Genomic DNA, 17,500 nt, shown 5'->3' with positions numbered 1-17,500 from the left:
GGGATCTTTGAAACTCAGTCGATGAGATATAGTCGTTGATGATTTTAACGACATGAGATTGCATAATGCTCGTAACGAGGCCGGGGAGTGATGATGTAACCCAGTTGTTAAGTTTGATTTCTAATTTATCCCAGTGATCTTCAAAAGTCGAATCAGTTGGATCGATAGCATCATTAGCCATAGGAGGTCTCCTTTTTGGTCCAATAATAGAAAAAATACGAGAGAATATAACCTTAATTGCAATAAATTTGTAGAGCACAAAATTAGGCAGCAATCTTGGCTGCTTTTACATTGTTATGTTTCCTTTTGTTCTTATAGTTAATTAGCATTTTGGTTCACACTAAATATTCAACTCTGTACTTTGTAATTTAAACTGAAACATGTTTTTAAATTTCAAAAGTGTTGTGTTGTTTCTAAAGATATTGATATGCCTGCTACTATCCAGACCTTTTAACACCCATCCTAGACATCAGCACTGCACTGATAAAGCCCAGAAGGCCGAAACAGTACTGTCTGCAGTTAGATATAGCTCTTTGGCATTACAAAGCTTTTGCTTTCATGTCCAAATTGAGCACTCTACAAGGATGAGTCATTGCCGCTAGCAATTGCACATGCTCACTAGCTCGCTAGTTTAAGCACTCTGGCATGGCTTAGATGTACCACATGTGTGGGACATTTGGGGTGATTTTATAAGCTTAACCACCATCCTAGACATCAGCACCTCACTGATGAGGCCCAGAAGGCCGAAACAGTACTGTCTGCAGTTAGTTATATATGTATGTATTTTGTGGTTGTTTTTGTTCTGTTTGCTGTTCTTTGTGTGTGTAAAGTATTATATTTTATAGAAAAAATCAATAAAATACAAAAAAAAAAAAAAAAACCAACAAAGTGAGACCTAAAATCAGATGATTGTGTAAGTAAATTAACACCTCTTCATGAAGAAGGGTTTACAGTATCGAGAAACTTGAGAGGATCACCGCCATGTTTTGAAAAGTGCAAAACGGACTTATTTGCTATCATTAGGCAATTAGGTAATCCCTCATGGTTCTCTTCGTTTTCTGCATCAAAAACAATGTGGTCACATCTTTTGAAAATCCTTGGTAGACTTGTAGAGAAAAAAGAGCTAACTGATGATGAGATTAAAAATATGACCGGGCAACAAAAATCAGACTTTATTCAAAAAGACCATTCACTTGTGCTTGGCACTTTGAACACATGGTAAATCTCTTTATAAAGGATGTGGTGAAGAGTAATCTTATGCCTAATGTAGAAATAGTACTGACTTCTTTTACAGGATTGAATTCCAGCAAAAAGGATCACCTGCACATTCATGCATTATTTTGGGTATCTAGTCGCACATGAGAGCCCCCTGTTTCTGTTATATCACACTGACTAGTGAATAAAGGCAAATGCAGCCCGCCAATTTCAAACAATCACGATAACTTTCATATCCATGAGTAAGGACAGTGCCACTTTGCTTGAGATAAAAGTCTACCTTTATTCGAGAAAGTACAAATGTGCCTTCGTTTTAGAGAAAACTCTGTTTTACTCACGAAAAAAAGTGTAATATAATAATGATCTTGTGACAGAAAAGCTGGATAAGATTCCTCAGAGCCTGTGGTCTTGTTTTGTTTAGAGGACGACAACACAATTGCCTCTTACTACAAGAAAGTTCCATTTCTTGATCTGTTAAAACAGGCGACATTGAAAAGAACTCCCGGCATTGTTAAATCGTTTGTAGTTAGTTCCATCAAGTAACCAATAAGGCAACAAGCCACTGTGGCACGCACAATGAAATTTGAAACTTTTTACATCTTTTGATCACGTTATCTTGGAGGAATGTTTTGATATTTTACAAGCACAAACTGTGTAAGTCTCCTATCATGGGCCACAAAAAAAAGAAAATGAAAAACTAAGGTAGCACTGAAAAAATGATTTTTTAGGATGGTTAATAGGGATATTTTTTAAAAATCTGAGATTTCCTTTGCAGGAGTCAAGCCTACAGACTTGTTCAGAGCTAAAGGCCATTTGTGGGTGACAAAAGGACTTGTTTATTATTTTTTTGATTTCCCCTAAATTGGAAAATGCGTAAAATTGATTTTCTCATTACTTTAATACAGCACTTTACCCTGGAATCTTGTGGTTTCGACCATTAGTAGATGTTCCTCCAGCAAGGTTCCCAGCACCATCAACTACTACCATCCCTAAAATACAAGACCAGCAGGAAGTCTTGGTTTTCATGTCAGCAAGCAAAAAATATATCTTAAAGTATACTTGTATGTGGATGTTTGCTCTTCCATATTCCAGAAATGCTCAATTCTACCTCGTCACCAGTCCTAGTCACTGTGGAGCTGCACGAGAAGCATGCACATGCTAGCTACTCATTTGCATGAGTGCTTTGTAGTCGATCCAGATGGTTTTTTAGCCACTGGCTTTTCCAATGTTTATCTTCTATACTGCAGATAACAAGAGGTAAGCTTTGCGGAACCCTCCTTTTTGCGTTATTATATATTTGCTAACCATTCTTCACATTCAGATTACTCTATGATGACAAGCACAATGGAATAGTCAACGAGTGCACCTTCTATTGAGAGCCGACCGGGTGCAACAACCGACCCGACAGGCACCACAAACAACCTTGAGAAGGCAGTGGACCAGCTCACGCCAACATGAACAGGATGTCAACCTTTTTGGGGCAATTATGCCAATGTATCCCTACTGGGGAAGGTTCTTGCAAAGCTCGGGGAACTGTCTCACATGTCTGGACGCAAGCGACAATGCAGCAAAAGCTTCTCTTCAGATGAAGATGTTGACGGCCCTTGCATGAAATCCCGCAAGGACTCTGACATGATAAGTGTTACCACCTCAGAGGAAGAAGTCCAGAATTCGCTCCATGGCGTATATGGGGGGGAGCACACACAAAAGCCACAACCATAAAGGGGCCAAAGACCACAATGAAATCTTAAAAGGAGTGAACGGCCACCTTCCGGGAAGAGGACAAAAAAGGTTCCACTATCAACAAACAGATGGCTGAAATGGCCCACAAACGTTGGGGCAAGAAGCTTGAAAATGTCACACCTTTTCACCAAATACGACCACCCAAAAAACTGCGTCAATATAACAGTGACTCATGTCAACTCATAAATTTGACAATCATTAAACTCCTTAAGAAAGAAAGCTGACCTTCGGCTCACCAATTTGCAGCAGGCCTTCCAGAAGGCAATGTATGCAACCTTAACGAATGCGGATAACTTGCTCCGAACTACGGGTTTAAGCGGCCCTACCAAAAAAGTACTGCATACGAGCAGCATCGATACCGTCGCCTTGTTAGGGCATGCTGCAAGTGAGTTATCTATTTTGCGGCCAGAACAAATATGAAACCCGCCCTAAAGCCTGAGTACCATGCCCTCTCCTACTCGGAGACAAAGTCCTCTGCAAAGTTTGTCTTCGGGGAGGATCTCGCCAAACAAGTGCACAATGTGAAAGAAACCCATCGCTCTGGAAACATGGTCGGATTCTCTAAGGGCCACAGGCGTGGATATCCGCCACAAAAAGGGAAAGACACAATAAAGGTGGTTCCAATGCAAGACGACCTTTCTTGGGGAAGGGTACGCAACCAAATAGTCGGAAGAAATTACCCTATCAGAAGAACGACAGGCCCATAGGGAAGAAATAATGCGCTCCCTTGAGAGAATCAACTTGTCGGTGAGTAATTTTACCAGCTTCATTGCTTTTTCCCTTCGTGGTTATCTCCTGGCTCATTGTGACAATTTTCAGGCCAGATGTGTTTCGCATTCCTCAGAAGCCTGGAATCGGCTGACATCTGATCAAGGGATTCTATCTACTGTTTCTAGCATGGCAATAGGGCACTTCAGAAAATACCAGAATACTCTTTGTTTGTCCCCCCAAATTTTGCATAAGCATTGTTTTCAGTTTCTCTTGGGACTTACAATGGTCCCAAGAGAAAACAAAAACAATGCTTATGCAAAATTTCGGGGGACAAACAAAGAGTATTATGGTATCTTCCGAAGTGGCCTATAGAATTTGATAGCCCCCCTTGTCAACACTACCTCCCCCAATCGGTCAGATCAGATTTTGATGGACAGGTAATAGATTTGGAAATAGAAAAACTATTGTCCAAACGTGTCATCGAGCCCACTGGGCATAGCCAGTTCACTTGCTTGCCTAATGGCCTTTCCTGTTCTCCTAGAAAATTTGCTACACTTCTGAAACCTGCCCTTTCTACCCTTCACTTAAGAAGCCATGTGTGAAGTGCATATTTTGATGACGTGTACTTACAGGGGAAAACATACCAAGAGTGTGTGGACAATGTTATTGATTCGGTCCAAGTGGTTGATTCCTTGGGGTTTGTCGTGCACTGTGACAAATCTACCTTCATCCCTTCGCAATGGCTCGAATTTTTAGATTTCATACTGAACTATGTTGAGATGACAACGAGGTTGACCCCAGAAAAAGCTACCGGGCTGCAAACAGCCTGTAACATCTTGCTTACTGACCCCTCCCACACTATCAGGGACTTAGCACGCATAATTGGGAAGATACTGTCGTCCTTTCCTGCGGTTTGCTATGGATCCTTGTACTATCGATCCCTTGAAAGCACCAAATTAACTGCCTTATGCGTGAATCAGTGGAATTTTGATAAGAAACTCATGCTCTTGACCCAGGCTGTCGAGGAACTTGAATGGTGGGCGAATAACGTGATCGATTCCCATAATGTCTTATCACACGCTCACTACAGACACCTCTATGAACAGCTAGGGAACTATGGGCCGCACACGAGGCTGGAATCACATCAGTTATCTTGAATTTTTAGCGGTTTTTCTTGGGTTACAGTTTTTTGTGTCACTCCCTTAGCAATACACACATCTGATTGATAATAAACAATACTACTGCTGTAGCTGTTGTAAACCATATGGGAACATGTCATTCAGATGTTTTAAACATGCGATCTAAACAACTGTGCCTTTTCCTCCTTTCAGCCTGATTCCAGCTGTTTAAAAGAAAATAAGGGACAACAAAGCGACGGGGGCATGCATGCTGCCCATTTGGCCAACGCAAACATGGTTCCCTCTGTCGATGAAAATGGCAATTTGCCAGACTGTACACCTTTGGGCAAACAAATTTCTCCTCCACCTCCCAAGCCGACCCGATGTGACTCACCCACTACACAAGCAAGTCTCCCTCTTGATTTGTCTCTTATCAGGCAAACCCTAATTGGTCAAGGCAACTCTACAAAGGCCAAGGACATCATATTGGCTTCCTGGCATACCAGAACTACTAAACAGTATGATGTCTACCTAAAACGGTAGGAACAGTTCTGCCAGTCAAAGGGAATCAATCAAATGGATGCGAGTGTGGAGAATGCCATTGACTTCCTGGCGACTTTGTTCACCTCTGGTTTAGGCTACAGTGCAATAAACACTACCCGATCAGCACTGTCTTCTGTCCTAATTCTCCCTAACAACCTTTGGAACACACCCACTAGTGGCTTGGATTTTGAACTTGCCAAGATATAGCTCCATCTGGGAGATCGGTGTAGTCCTTCAACACCTCAGACCCTTGGGACCTCCAACACAGTTAGACCTCAAATCCCTCACTAAGAAGACAACTATGCCCCTCTGTTTATTAATTGTCCAGCGATGTCAGACCCTCACGAAGCTGGATACCACCCTTATGCAAGAACTTCCAGGGAAAATGGGAGGAGTATCCCAGAAAAGTACTTTTTGGACAAGTTTTCTTGCAAATAATGAATGTGTCGTTGCCAGAGTGCTCTGTTGGCAACTGTTTCAACTAATTTTGTCGAACTGTTCGCTGTTCCTTTTTTGCCTCAGGAGTTATAAACTGTCTTTCCTATTTATATTTCCTTCATGGGTCATACCCCTTGTAACAAGTTGAAATGAAATGATGCATGGTGAATGTCAAAAGGGAATGCTAAACGTCATGCAATGTTCCGAAAGTCTCATTTTATTTCAAGGTATGTCAAATCCAAAACACTGCACAAATCGTCTTGAAATTATTTAGTACGATGTCCTTTCTCTCAATAATAAGCATTTTTCATACAGACAATCGGCTTCAAAATTGTTGAGACACTTATCCTTTAGGGTCGATTTCAAGCTCGGTGTGAAAATGGCCCCCTCCCCTACACCCCCCCGGGCAACGTTGTGTTTTTGGTGGGGAAGGGAGGGGTATCCCGGAAAAGTACTTTTTGGACAAGTTTTCTTTGCAAACAATGAATGTGTCGTTGCCAGTGTGCTCTGTTGGCAACTGTCCCAACTAATTTTGTGGCTGATTGGAGTCAATTTGCATAGTGTCCCACACAAAGCAGTACATAGCGCATACAAAACCAATCCGAGCAACATACAATACCAGGTGCTTATCAGCTATGCCAAGCTGCACAAGCCAGTCACCAACTCGACTGTAGGGAAATGGGCCAAAAGTGCAGCGCTAGGACCAGCCTCTTCTTCGTACTGTGCCCAGACTGGCTTCACTCTCACAGAAATCCTCAAAGTAGGAGGTTGGAGCAATGCCCCAACCTTTGCCAAGCATTACCACAAACCAATTGAAAAAACTTTGGAGCCAGTATTCTAAGCCATTTCCAAAACATTTCCGAATAGTGAAAATTTTCTCTTATATTTAATTCAGTGTATTGTTGATCGCTATCATCACGCTGTCATGCAACATTGGGTTGCAGTTTTCGTTGGTAGATCATTTAATTGTTAGGTTGTACTTACTGTGATATTAAACTACTATATATTTCGGGTTTATCTCCCTCTGTACTTTTTAATTGCCTGCAGCTACCTCGTGTGATCAGCTTTTTTAAGTCTCATGTAGCTCTGCAGTGACTAGGACTGGTGACAAGGTAGAATTCTTAAATTAAACGAGACTTACCTTAAGTCGATGTTTGATTGGAATATCGTCGCCAGTCAGGAACGGAGGAGTTACATGCCTTCCCTTTGTAGTTTGTCTCACCACAACTCCTTCGTTCCTCACCCTCTCCTCACAGTTTTTCCTTTGTTCAGGAATGAAACTCGAATTTTATTCTCAACTGGAATTAAATAATTGTCTGTACTCTTTTGGACTAAAAGAAATGGTTGATTTGTTTGTTTGTTTGTTTGTTTTGCTCTAAAATGCAAGCGAACATGTGCTTTTTAAATCCGTTTTCCCAACTTTTTTTCGATCTGCCTCGACAGTGACAAGAAAGTTGTGCTGTTATGTTGTAAACATGTAATCGCAATGAGTTCTCGTAAAATTAGGAAGAAACATTACAAGCTTGTGTTTTCAGAAGTTTGTTTAAAGCACCTAAAGGTAATTTGTTGGAGTGGATCTTGTTTGAAATTTCATTGTCCTTTCTTGGTTGCATTGCCGTATTTTGCTGATTCTTGTTCCAAGCCAAGCTGGCGAGTTTCAATGAAATACATCAAAATGTGGATGATATCGTTCTCAGAGATAAAGTGGAATAAAGTAAATCAGTAAAGCTCTTTTTTGACCTTGAACTGACAAAGTTTTGTGACAGTTTCTAATTTTAGCATGATTCCTATTCGCTGGCTATTGACAGTTGACTTTGAAATCGGTCAGTGTAAAATGCAGACTGCAGACTAGGGGTAAAATGCAGACTGAGGTTATAATGTAACTGTTGAAAAAGTCCAAACCCTTAAGAAATGCTAACAGTTAGGCCTAAATATTGTTTTATGCCTAATTAGGCCTAAGGTTAGCATTTCTAACGGGTTTGGGCTTTTTCAACAGTTTCATTATAACCTCAGTTCTGCAGTCTGCGTTTTACACTGACCGCTTTGAAATGGCTTTTGTCCTTTTCCATTCGCTCGCTGTGGGTGTGCTTGTTTTCTTTTAAAAATCATGCGATTCAAGAAATATTCATTGCCAAACTGGTGAATTCCAAAGTAAATTTCACTTGAAAAAACGATATTGCTTTGTGATTCATGCATTGTCAGTTTTTTGCGTGAAATTTACCGTGGAATTCACTAGTTAGGCAATGAATTTTTCTATTGAAGAAAGCAAAGAAATGATTTAATTAATGAAGCAGTAACCGAAAACACCAAAACGTGGACAATTCGAAAACCTTTTATTTTCACTAACCCTACAGGCAGTAAGAATAAATAATTAGGGAGCTCCGCTTTTAGGCTTGGCTAAATCTTTATATTTTAGTTGAAATGAAGTGTAATGCTTAGTCTTTGTTTTAATGTTCCTTTTGAGAGATGTTACATTGTGCAACTATTATGAACTACTCTTTGAAGCCTTCTAGTTTAATTTTGGTAGCGGTATTTTGCAGAAAGAGAGATGATCATTATTGGTGTAACATTGAAAAGTGCAACATAATTCATAAGTTCATGAAATGCAATTTGTACTTTTTAAGAACCGGGCATTAGGACAGAACCTCAAAACGCTACATTCATGTCTTCCATTGCAGATGTTATGGTTGTCACTTTTTGCTTGTTAAATTTCTCTGACATTGGAGCCAGGGTAAGGCTCATAAGTGGACATAAGTAGGCAAAAAAAGCTCTGTCTACTGGAAGCATCCAGCTGAAAAGTAAAGAGTTAACCACATTCATGATTCTGGCTCAGGCTAGCAACAATAAGATGAGAGATCTTACCAATTGTGTCATGGTTGTATTTAGTGATGCCTGAATGTGGTTCCTGCCTTGAACTTGTCTGATCTCTGTTTGGGAAATAAATGCAAGTAAGCTGGACAACATGTAACATGCTAACTTAACTATTTATTCTCTGCATGAAAATTGTGGCTTCCCCCTCTTACTCTTACTGTTGTATGTTGACGACCTGAAGGTTTACGCTGCATCAGAAGGAAAGTTGGAAAGAGTGTTGAGAGATGTTAAAGGGGCCATGGAAGATATCGGGCTACATTGGAATGAGAAGAAATGTGCTGTTGCACATGTGAAACGTGGAGTACTCCAAGAGACGACTGGAATGTTGGTACGAGAACACGAGCTGGTGAAGAGCTTAGAGGAGGATTTCCAGTACAAATTCCTTGGTGTACAGGAAAACACTAAGCAAGAAGATACTCTAGTCCTTGAAAATGCAGCAAGAACATATCTCCAGAGACTCTCTGTAATATGGTCTAGCCCTCTTTCAGATTATTTTAAGGTAGTTGCGACCAATCAATTCGCTGTACCAATACTCACATACTTTATGTGGACTCAGGTATGGCCTATTGCAGAGCTACAGAGAATCGATAGAGATATGCAGAAGGTTATCACAGAGAACGGAGGAAAGCACCCCTAGCATCAACTGATCTGATATACCTCTCAAGACGAGCCGGTGGGCGAGGATTGAAGTCGGTCGAGGCAGAGTATAAGGCTTCGAAAATTAAGACAGCGGTGAGGCTTCACCAAAACAAAGACCAAACCATTGGTCTCGTAAGGCAGTTTGAGGAGAAGGCGGAGAAGAAGGGTAGGCGTTCCTTGGTCAGAGATGCACAAACGTATGCAGAGGAGCTGGGCATGAAATTAGAGTTACAACCCCTCCTTGGTACTCCCCAATACAGCCAAAACTAGTGTACGAGAATAACCAAGTTACAGCTTACTGGGATGTCCCTGTATACACGTGCAATACAGAAGTAAGAGCTAACAGAGTAGATGCAAGGTTTGTAGACAAAGGAAGCAAGATCGTCACTTTACTTGAGATGAGCTGCCCTTGGACCATCGTGAAGTTCTACAAGCTCGGTTTCTCAAAACCCTTTCTCAAGTGGCTCTTGAGCTATTTATCTGGCCGCTCTCAATTCGTGCAGATCGACGATAGGAAGTCCTCGTACCAGTTGTCTCAGTATGGCGTCCCACAGGGGTCCATCCTGGGACCGATGATTTTTAACTTATATGTATCAGATCTACACGAGGTCACTCCGCCGTCAATGGAAAGCGTCCAGTATGCGGACGACACCCCACTGCACAGCCATTCTAATGTCAAGGAGTTGGACTCAAGAGCTGCGGACATGAATGAGACTCTTGCAAGTATTATAAACTTGTCCCAGGACTCCAACTTGGCGCTGAACCCTGCAAAGACTATGTGCATGTTGTTCTCAACTCCTCAGATGTCGTCTGACCATTCTCTGGCTGAACGTCCTATACATTTATCTGTAGGAGATAAACCCCTTAAGCGTGTTCACTCTATTAAATTACTTGAGGTTCATATTACTGACACCTTGAAGTGGGATGATCATGTCAAGCATCTCGCCTCATCTTGTTATGGTGTCCTAGTTGCACTGAGGAAAATCAAGAACTTTACAAACTACCATCTTAGAAAACATTTAGTTGAATGTCTGGTTTTATCTCACTTAGACTTTAATGATATAATTTTCTATCCAATTAATGATTGCCTATTAAAAAGGCTACAGCGCATCCAGTTTGCGGCAGCCAGTTTTGTTCTTGGACGCAATGTGAACAATATTGACTCTATTCTTAAGTTAGGCTGGTTGCCTATGAAAGAACGTAGAGAATGGCACGTTCTAAAGGCCGCGCACAAAGCTACATATTCTCACGATTGGCCCAGAAACCTTCAGCTTGAGAAAGTAAGACATGCTAGAAATTTACGGCCATCACGTACCATAAATCTGGTTATTCCCCACGCCTCGGACACTTTTCAGCATAGCACTGCAGCCCTCTTCAATTCTCTGCCATCTGATGTTAAATGTTGTGATGATTTTAAATCAGCGCTGCCGGAATAGGGCGGAATGATTTCTTGCCGAGTTTAGATAATGTGTGTGTATATTGTATGATTACAGGTTCTTAGTTAGCTTAGAACTCCCGCACAAGCCACCAGCGACCTACTTATAGAACTCATATAGTTTTTTATAATGTATTATTTATTTAGATTATTGATTTTGTGACTTTTTTCTCCCTTTTATATCACATTAGCAATTTCACGTATTTTTAGTATGTAAATAAGACTTAGGCTAGCCATGGTCAACGCCTAGCCTGAGTGAGTAGGATCGGCATCCAGACGTGTATATACTGCCATAATAATAATAATAATAATTTTTATTTATATAGCACACATATCCTGTGCTCAAGGCGCTTTACAATGTTTATCTAAAAATACAATATATTAAGCTAACAACATACAATACATACAATATATTAAGCTTAATAACTAAATGTGACCCTCCATATGACTTGATGCTAAAGGTGATAGCACGATCACATCACGCTTACACAACACAACTTGTGTGTCCTGAAGACACAGATATGCGCATATTAAACAGCCAAAACAAAAGAAGACACACTTGCCTTGTTTTCAAAGAGTTCAATCGGCAAATTCCATTGTCTTTCTTATCATGCACGATGTCACGCTTAGTGTGCCAACGACGACACGCTTAGCGTGCAGTTGAACACGCTTGGTATCAATAAAGCTAATGCCTATTTCAGTTTGGCAACTTGACTTACAAGTGCTTTGATGAATTAAAACAATTATTACGACTATCCGTGTAAAAAAAACTCGCAACCTGTGAGTACGGCTCGTGTATCCGTGTAAAAAAATCGCCAGCAGTGCGAACGATAGCTTTGAGCCGTTCGAATAATTCAAGCTTTATTATATCCATACAAAAAATCAACAGAAGTACAAACGATAATTTTGAACCGCTTGAATAACTGGAGCTTTAGAATATCCATGCAGAAAATCGGAAGTAGAACGGATGATAATTTTCAGCCGATCGAATAACTCAACCTTTTTGGAGCCAGTGAAATTTCAAAACTTCAGAAAATGCAACAGGGCTAACACGGGTTTTTTTCACATTCTTTCTGCTTTTGCTGTCATAACATTTTCGATGATCTATATACTTTTTAAAAGAGACTCCAGTTTAACACAAGAACTTTCCCAAACATGGTGGAAAGTTGACAGTATTCGGTTCCAACACTGTCGGCACGACTCAACCAAGTCACACGTGACCATGCATGACCTAGCTGTATCTGCTATGCATGTTGAATGTTTTTTGTAAAATTCCCGTAAGCTTTTAAAACAAACTAAATACTGTAATCCTTAACCTCAAATCTTTCTTGTCTGAGATTTGTTATTTGGGCTTTCCCTGCCTACTTTATCGAAGGCGAGAGATTGTTTTATCCTCTGGACATGCCCGAATCTTCTGTTATGCCAACACGAGCGTCAAACAGCGGCAAGGTATACCAAAATCTCGAGATCTCTGCACGCCCGCCGCACTGAAATCTCTTTAGATAATCTGGGATTTTTGTGATTTTTAAGAACTACCGTATTTTGAAGAATATACGTTTAATCAGGCGGCCTCGCTGATTTCGCATCTGGGCTTTTTCAACATGTATCTTCCAATACTTTGCAATGCGGCATTAAATTTTGTGTTATATCCTATTTATAGCATGATGGAGTAAAACTGAAGAAATTAGTTAAGAGACTAGTGTAAGTTTTTTTATGAAAAACTGAAAAAGCACAATCACGCGAAGAGTTGTCAACAAGTATGTTTAATCTAACTGATGATGAACTTGAACTTCTAAAGAATGGGCTGGGATTCTCTATCAAACCTCATCATCTCATCTCAACAAGACAGACATTCTGGCTTCCTTCGAAAAGATCCACTACACCATGAAGAAGAAACTAATGGACGAAAACTCCGCTACGCACCAAAAAACTGAAATCACTCACCTGGCTCAAAACTATATCTCCTCCTACCATCCTTCAAGCAACGATCTAAAGAAACACCGTATCCTACGAACTCTTAGGAACAATTCCAATATTATAATTCTCAAGCCTGATAAAGGCAATGGGGTTGTTACTTTAGATCGCAACATTTATTTAGATTCCTGTTTTGAAATACTCAATGACAAATCTAAATTCAAGTATTAGACAAAGATCCCACTTTATTATGAGAAGGCAGACTTAAACGTTTCATTAGTCTACTTAAAGGGGTACTCTGACGAAAATCGCATCTTTCCTATCTAAGCCATTTTGAAACATAAACAAGTAGTCTGCATGAGAAGAAAAATGCTGTTTACTTTTTTCAAATATCTCTTTTCGTTCCAGAGATATTCGAGTTTTTACATTATGCAAATTAGCCAAGTGATGACGTCATATACTCAACACAAGTTTGTTCAAATATGATGAAAAGAGATATCTCAGCCAATTTGTATCAGAAATTTTTGATTTTCCATCAGACTTGTCACCAACTGCATTCACTTGGCCAGTCAATTGATTACTCACTTGGTCAGTACCATACTGTTTCAACTGGCGATCAACAGCTTCCTGCGACCTCGCAACCCTCAACAAATCATCCAACGTTAGAGCTCCCTCCTTTTCCAGGAACTTCCGACGCAGCTTGCTGGAATAATACTTGTCAATAACCTGATCACGGATGTAGTCGTTCTCGCTTACACCAAACTCACAGTTGATTGCTCGTTGACGAAGCCTACAAACGAACTGATCAACGGTTTCTTCACTTTCCTGCACAATTTGTCGAAACAGATGTCTCTCAAAAGGAACGTTCGCCTTTTCAGTTTTTCATAAAAAAAACTTACACTGGTCTCTTAACTAATTTCTTTAGTTTTACTCCATCATGCTATAAAATTGGTGTAGAGACTCAGTTCATCAAAAACACTCGCTTTAATACACACAGATCGACCCTTGGTTTTCACACACCCCGTGCATACATTACCGCTGCTTTATATAAATAGCGCAAACAATAGATGTAACACGATTGGTTCCGATACATTCCACACGTGCAGAATTACTCACGACACTACATTCCCTCCTTTTTAACAGACAAAAATTAAGGAAAAACTAATTAATTAACACAGTATGGCAGTCACGCTTCAAATGTTCCTGCGACAAAACAAAACTCTCAACGCCTTAAGTGTCAAAAACAAAGTATCTGAATCTTTTAAGACTCTCTTAACTCCTTAGCGATAACACAAAGTCTCCGAAGCGCACAGGCTTCTTGACAATTCGCGTTGACCTACGCACAGTTTGTTGACTTATCAATGGACTTGCTGTCCGCATTTGGATTTCAGTTTCTCCTCCTTTTTCTGGCGAACTCTGAAGAGGCACTGGGCTGGTTCCGGACACTCCTGTCATCGGTGACGCGACAACTCTTTCCCCCTGTCCAACTACCTCTGGCGAACAGCTTTCTTTCCCGTTTGGTCTGGACACATTATCTTGCTCATTGTACTTCTTTACGAACGCAGTATTCCTCTTAAATTCCTCTCCAGCCTCGTTCCTGACTTTAACCTCTGTTCCAGTCTTCTGAACCACTTTGAAAGGACTCGGACGGAAGTTAGTCGAAAGCTTATTAGATTTTTCCGCCCTCAGTAACACAGTGTCGCCGATCCGTATGGACTTAGGCATTGCACCTCTACGTGCATCGGCATAGGCTTTGCCCTTCAAGTTATTCGACCAATCGTGATCTCGAACTTCTTCTCTCGGCACTTCTATGGCTTCTCTTCTTAACTCCGGTAACTTCGTCCTCATCTCCCGACGAAACATCAGGTAGAAGGGTGTGACACCTGTGGTTGCTTGCGGAGTGGATCGGTACGCCGTCAGCCAAGTGACCAACTCAGTTCGCCAATTTTTCCCTTCTAAATTAGCAATCTGAAGAGACTTGAGCAATGAACGGTTCTGGCGTTCAACCTCGCCATTTGCTTGAGGCCACAGTGGTGTCGTCCTGCGATGCTCAACTCCATGTACTTGTAGAAATGACTCAAACTCTTCGGACACAAACTGGGGACCATTATCTGTCCTCAGGGAAAACGGTACACCAAATCTGGCAAACATAGGAGTGATTGCCTCTATGATCTTGACGCTTGTAGTAGACTTCAAAATAGCAACTTCCAGAAATCTGCTGTAATAATCAACCACCACCAAAATACTCTCTCCTGTAGGTAGGGGTCCTAATAAATCTGCACTGCAGTCTTGCCAACGGGCACTTGGAGGCAAAACACGAGACATCGGATCAGGAGGGCCACAACTTGAAGTAACTTGACAGCCATGGCAAACCTTGCACAAATTCTCTACATCTTTGTCCATTCCTGGCCACCACACCTTACTACGAAGCCAATACTTTGTCTTCACCACCCCCTGATGACCCTCATGTGCCAATCTGACTACCTTGTCTCGCAAGACCTTGGGCACCACTATCCTTGTACCACGAAGCAAAAACTCGCCATAGGTGCATAATTCATCTTTGACGTGTGCATATGAAGGAAACGTACACTGTTCCCAGTTCCCAGATTTTATACAGTTCTTCACTAAACACAGTTCCTCATCACCGTAAGACGCCTCTTCAATCTCCTTCGGTGATAATGCTACAGGCACGCAGCTCTCTACAACGGCTCTGACGAAATCGTACTCCTCGCCACGGTCCAATTGTTTCATGGCATTCAAACGAGATAATGCATCAGCAATGTTTGTCTTCCCAGGCCGGTACACGACTTTAAAGTCGTACCCTTGTAACCGCAACACCCATCTCTCAATTCGCGCACAAGGCTTTGACGTACGCGAATAGATTCGTTCTAAGGGTTTGTGATCCGTTTCCAGCTCAAAGCTTCTCCCGGAAAGATACATGTTGAATCGCTCACAGGCCCAAACCAATGACAATGCCTCCTTCTCCGTCTGACTGTAACGCCTCTCCACGTCAGTCAAGCTTCTGGAGGAAAATGAGACAGCCCTCCATGTCATGTCCCTCCTTGTTCTTGGGCAAGAACTGCACCTAAACCCACGGGAGACGCGTCTGCAACGACTCTTGTCCCACAGTCAGCCCTGAAGTAACCCAATGTGTCGGCCCGAGTGATAAGACGCTTCAGCTCCTGAAAAGCTGTCTGCTGCTCGCCTCCCCACTTGAAGGTAACGCCCTTCCTGGTCAACTCTTGAATGGGCTTGGCTACGGATGCTACATCTGGCATGAACTTTGCCGAATACTGGACTAGACCCATAAACGATTGTACCTCACTTGCATCCTTAGGAGGCCGTGCATCTCTAATGGCAGCAACCTTCTCTTCACTTGGGTTAATGCCATCGCTGGTCACTTCGTGACCGAAGAACGTGAGCCTTGACAATCGAAACTCGCACTTCTCTCCGTTCACTGTCAACCCCACTTCACTCAACCTATCCAACACAGCAAAAAGACACCGGTCATGTTCCTCTACACCCTTTCCATGAATAATTAAATCGTCCGCAATGTTCGCAACTCCAGGACAACCCCTCAGGACATCTCTGACAATTTGCTGGTATTTCTCCGGTGCCGACGTCACCCCGAACATCAGCCGCTTGTAACGATATAGACCTCGGTGTGTGACGAAAGTAGTGATGTGCCGACTGTCCTCGCTGAGCAGAATCTGATGAAAACCCCATTTGAGATCAATCTTGCTGAACATGGTACGCCCGTTCAAATCGTGCAAAAGCTCCTCCACAGTTGGAATCGGGTGTCTTTCACGGATGATTCCTTCGTTTGCACGCCGTATGTCCACGCACACCCTTATGTCTCCATCGCCCTTAGGAACAACCACCAAAGGTGAGATCCATCCTGAAGGCCCATCTGGTACCTCCTCAATAATGTCGAGCTCCAGAAGCTGGTCGAGCTTCTTGTCCACCTTCTCACGTAATCCAAACGGTATTCTGCGCACAGGCTGGGCGACAGGCTTCACAGACTCATCGATATGGAGTTTAAGCTCGTATCCCTTTAAAAAACCAACACCAGTAAACAAGGCATTGTATTTCTCCCTATCAAGTCCTCTACTGTCAACATTGTTCGCTTGGAAGGGACCAACGTACAAAAGATTGAGAATTTCCGCGGTCTCACGACCCAGTAACGTTCGGCCGTCGCCCTTAACCACCACGAAATCTGCTCTACAACCACTGTTGTTACCAGTCAGCGATACATCCGCAGTAACAGTTCCGAGAGTAGGTAACGGTTCCGTACCGCCGTAAGCAAAAAGCTCTCTGGCAGACTTGTGCGACTCACAGGTTATTCCTTTCAATTTCAACATCTCCCAGGTCTGTTGTCCCACCACGTTACAAGTAGCACCAGAATCAATAAGGACATCAGATACAGTTACACCTCCGACTATCAAGGTAATCAAATCACTACTTTTCCGTTCATGGCCAGTTAACTGCTTCACAGTAAATGCAAACTCGGGACTTTGCTGAACCGGTTCGGTAAGTCCTTCGCTGTAACTCCCATCAGCTACAAGGTTTGTTTCCTGCGAACCTCCACGACCACGACTACGTCTTCCTCTACCGTCACCTCGTCTACTCTCAGTATTTCTTCTTCCACCACCAGCACCTTTGCCACCTTTATCCCCTCTGGATCCGGAGCCGCCACCACCACCACGCTGACGAGCTTGGGGACATTTAACTCTGAAATGGCCAATGATACCGCACATTCAAGCCCGGTCACGCGCTGGACACTTCCTGTCTCCACTGAAATGTCCTTCTTGACCGCAACTAAAACATTTCTTCTCTTTCCCAGAACGTGTATTTCCATCAGACTTGTCACCAA

The 17,500-nt window shown here is 42.1% G+C and overlaps 1 protein-coding gene across 2 annotated transcripts in view; it reads right to left on the bottom strand.

Moving 5' to 3' along the window:
* Positions 1-17,500, bottom strand: part of LOC138000808 (N(4)-(Beta-N-acetylglucosaminyl)-L-asparaginase-like) — a 230,964-nt gene that overhangs the window by 48,769 nt on the left and 164,695 nt on the right. For both annotated transcript variants that reach the window (XM_068847463.1, XM_068847462.1), the window contains exons 8-9: positions 8,631-8,695; positions 2,129-2,204 (exon numbers count right to left, since the gene is read on the bottom strand). In XM_068847463.1, the coding sequence (XP_068703564.1) occupies positions 2,129-2,204; positions 8,631-8,695 (141 nt within the window). The remainder of the gene's footprint in view (positions 1-2,128; positions 2,205-8,630; positions 8,696-17,500) is intronic.

The sequence above is a fragment of the Montipora foliosa genome, chromosome 4 (assembly GCF_036669935.1).
Source record: "Montipora foliosa isolate CH-2021 chromosome 4, ASM3666993v2, whole genome shotgun sequence".
Classification (NCBI taxonomy): Eukaryota; Metazoa; Cnidaria; class Anthozoa; order Scleractinia; family Acroporidae; genus Montipora; species Montipora foliosa.
This window is presented reverse-complemented; position numbering and strand designations above follow the sequence as displayed.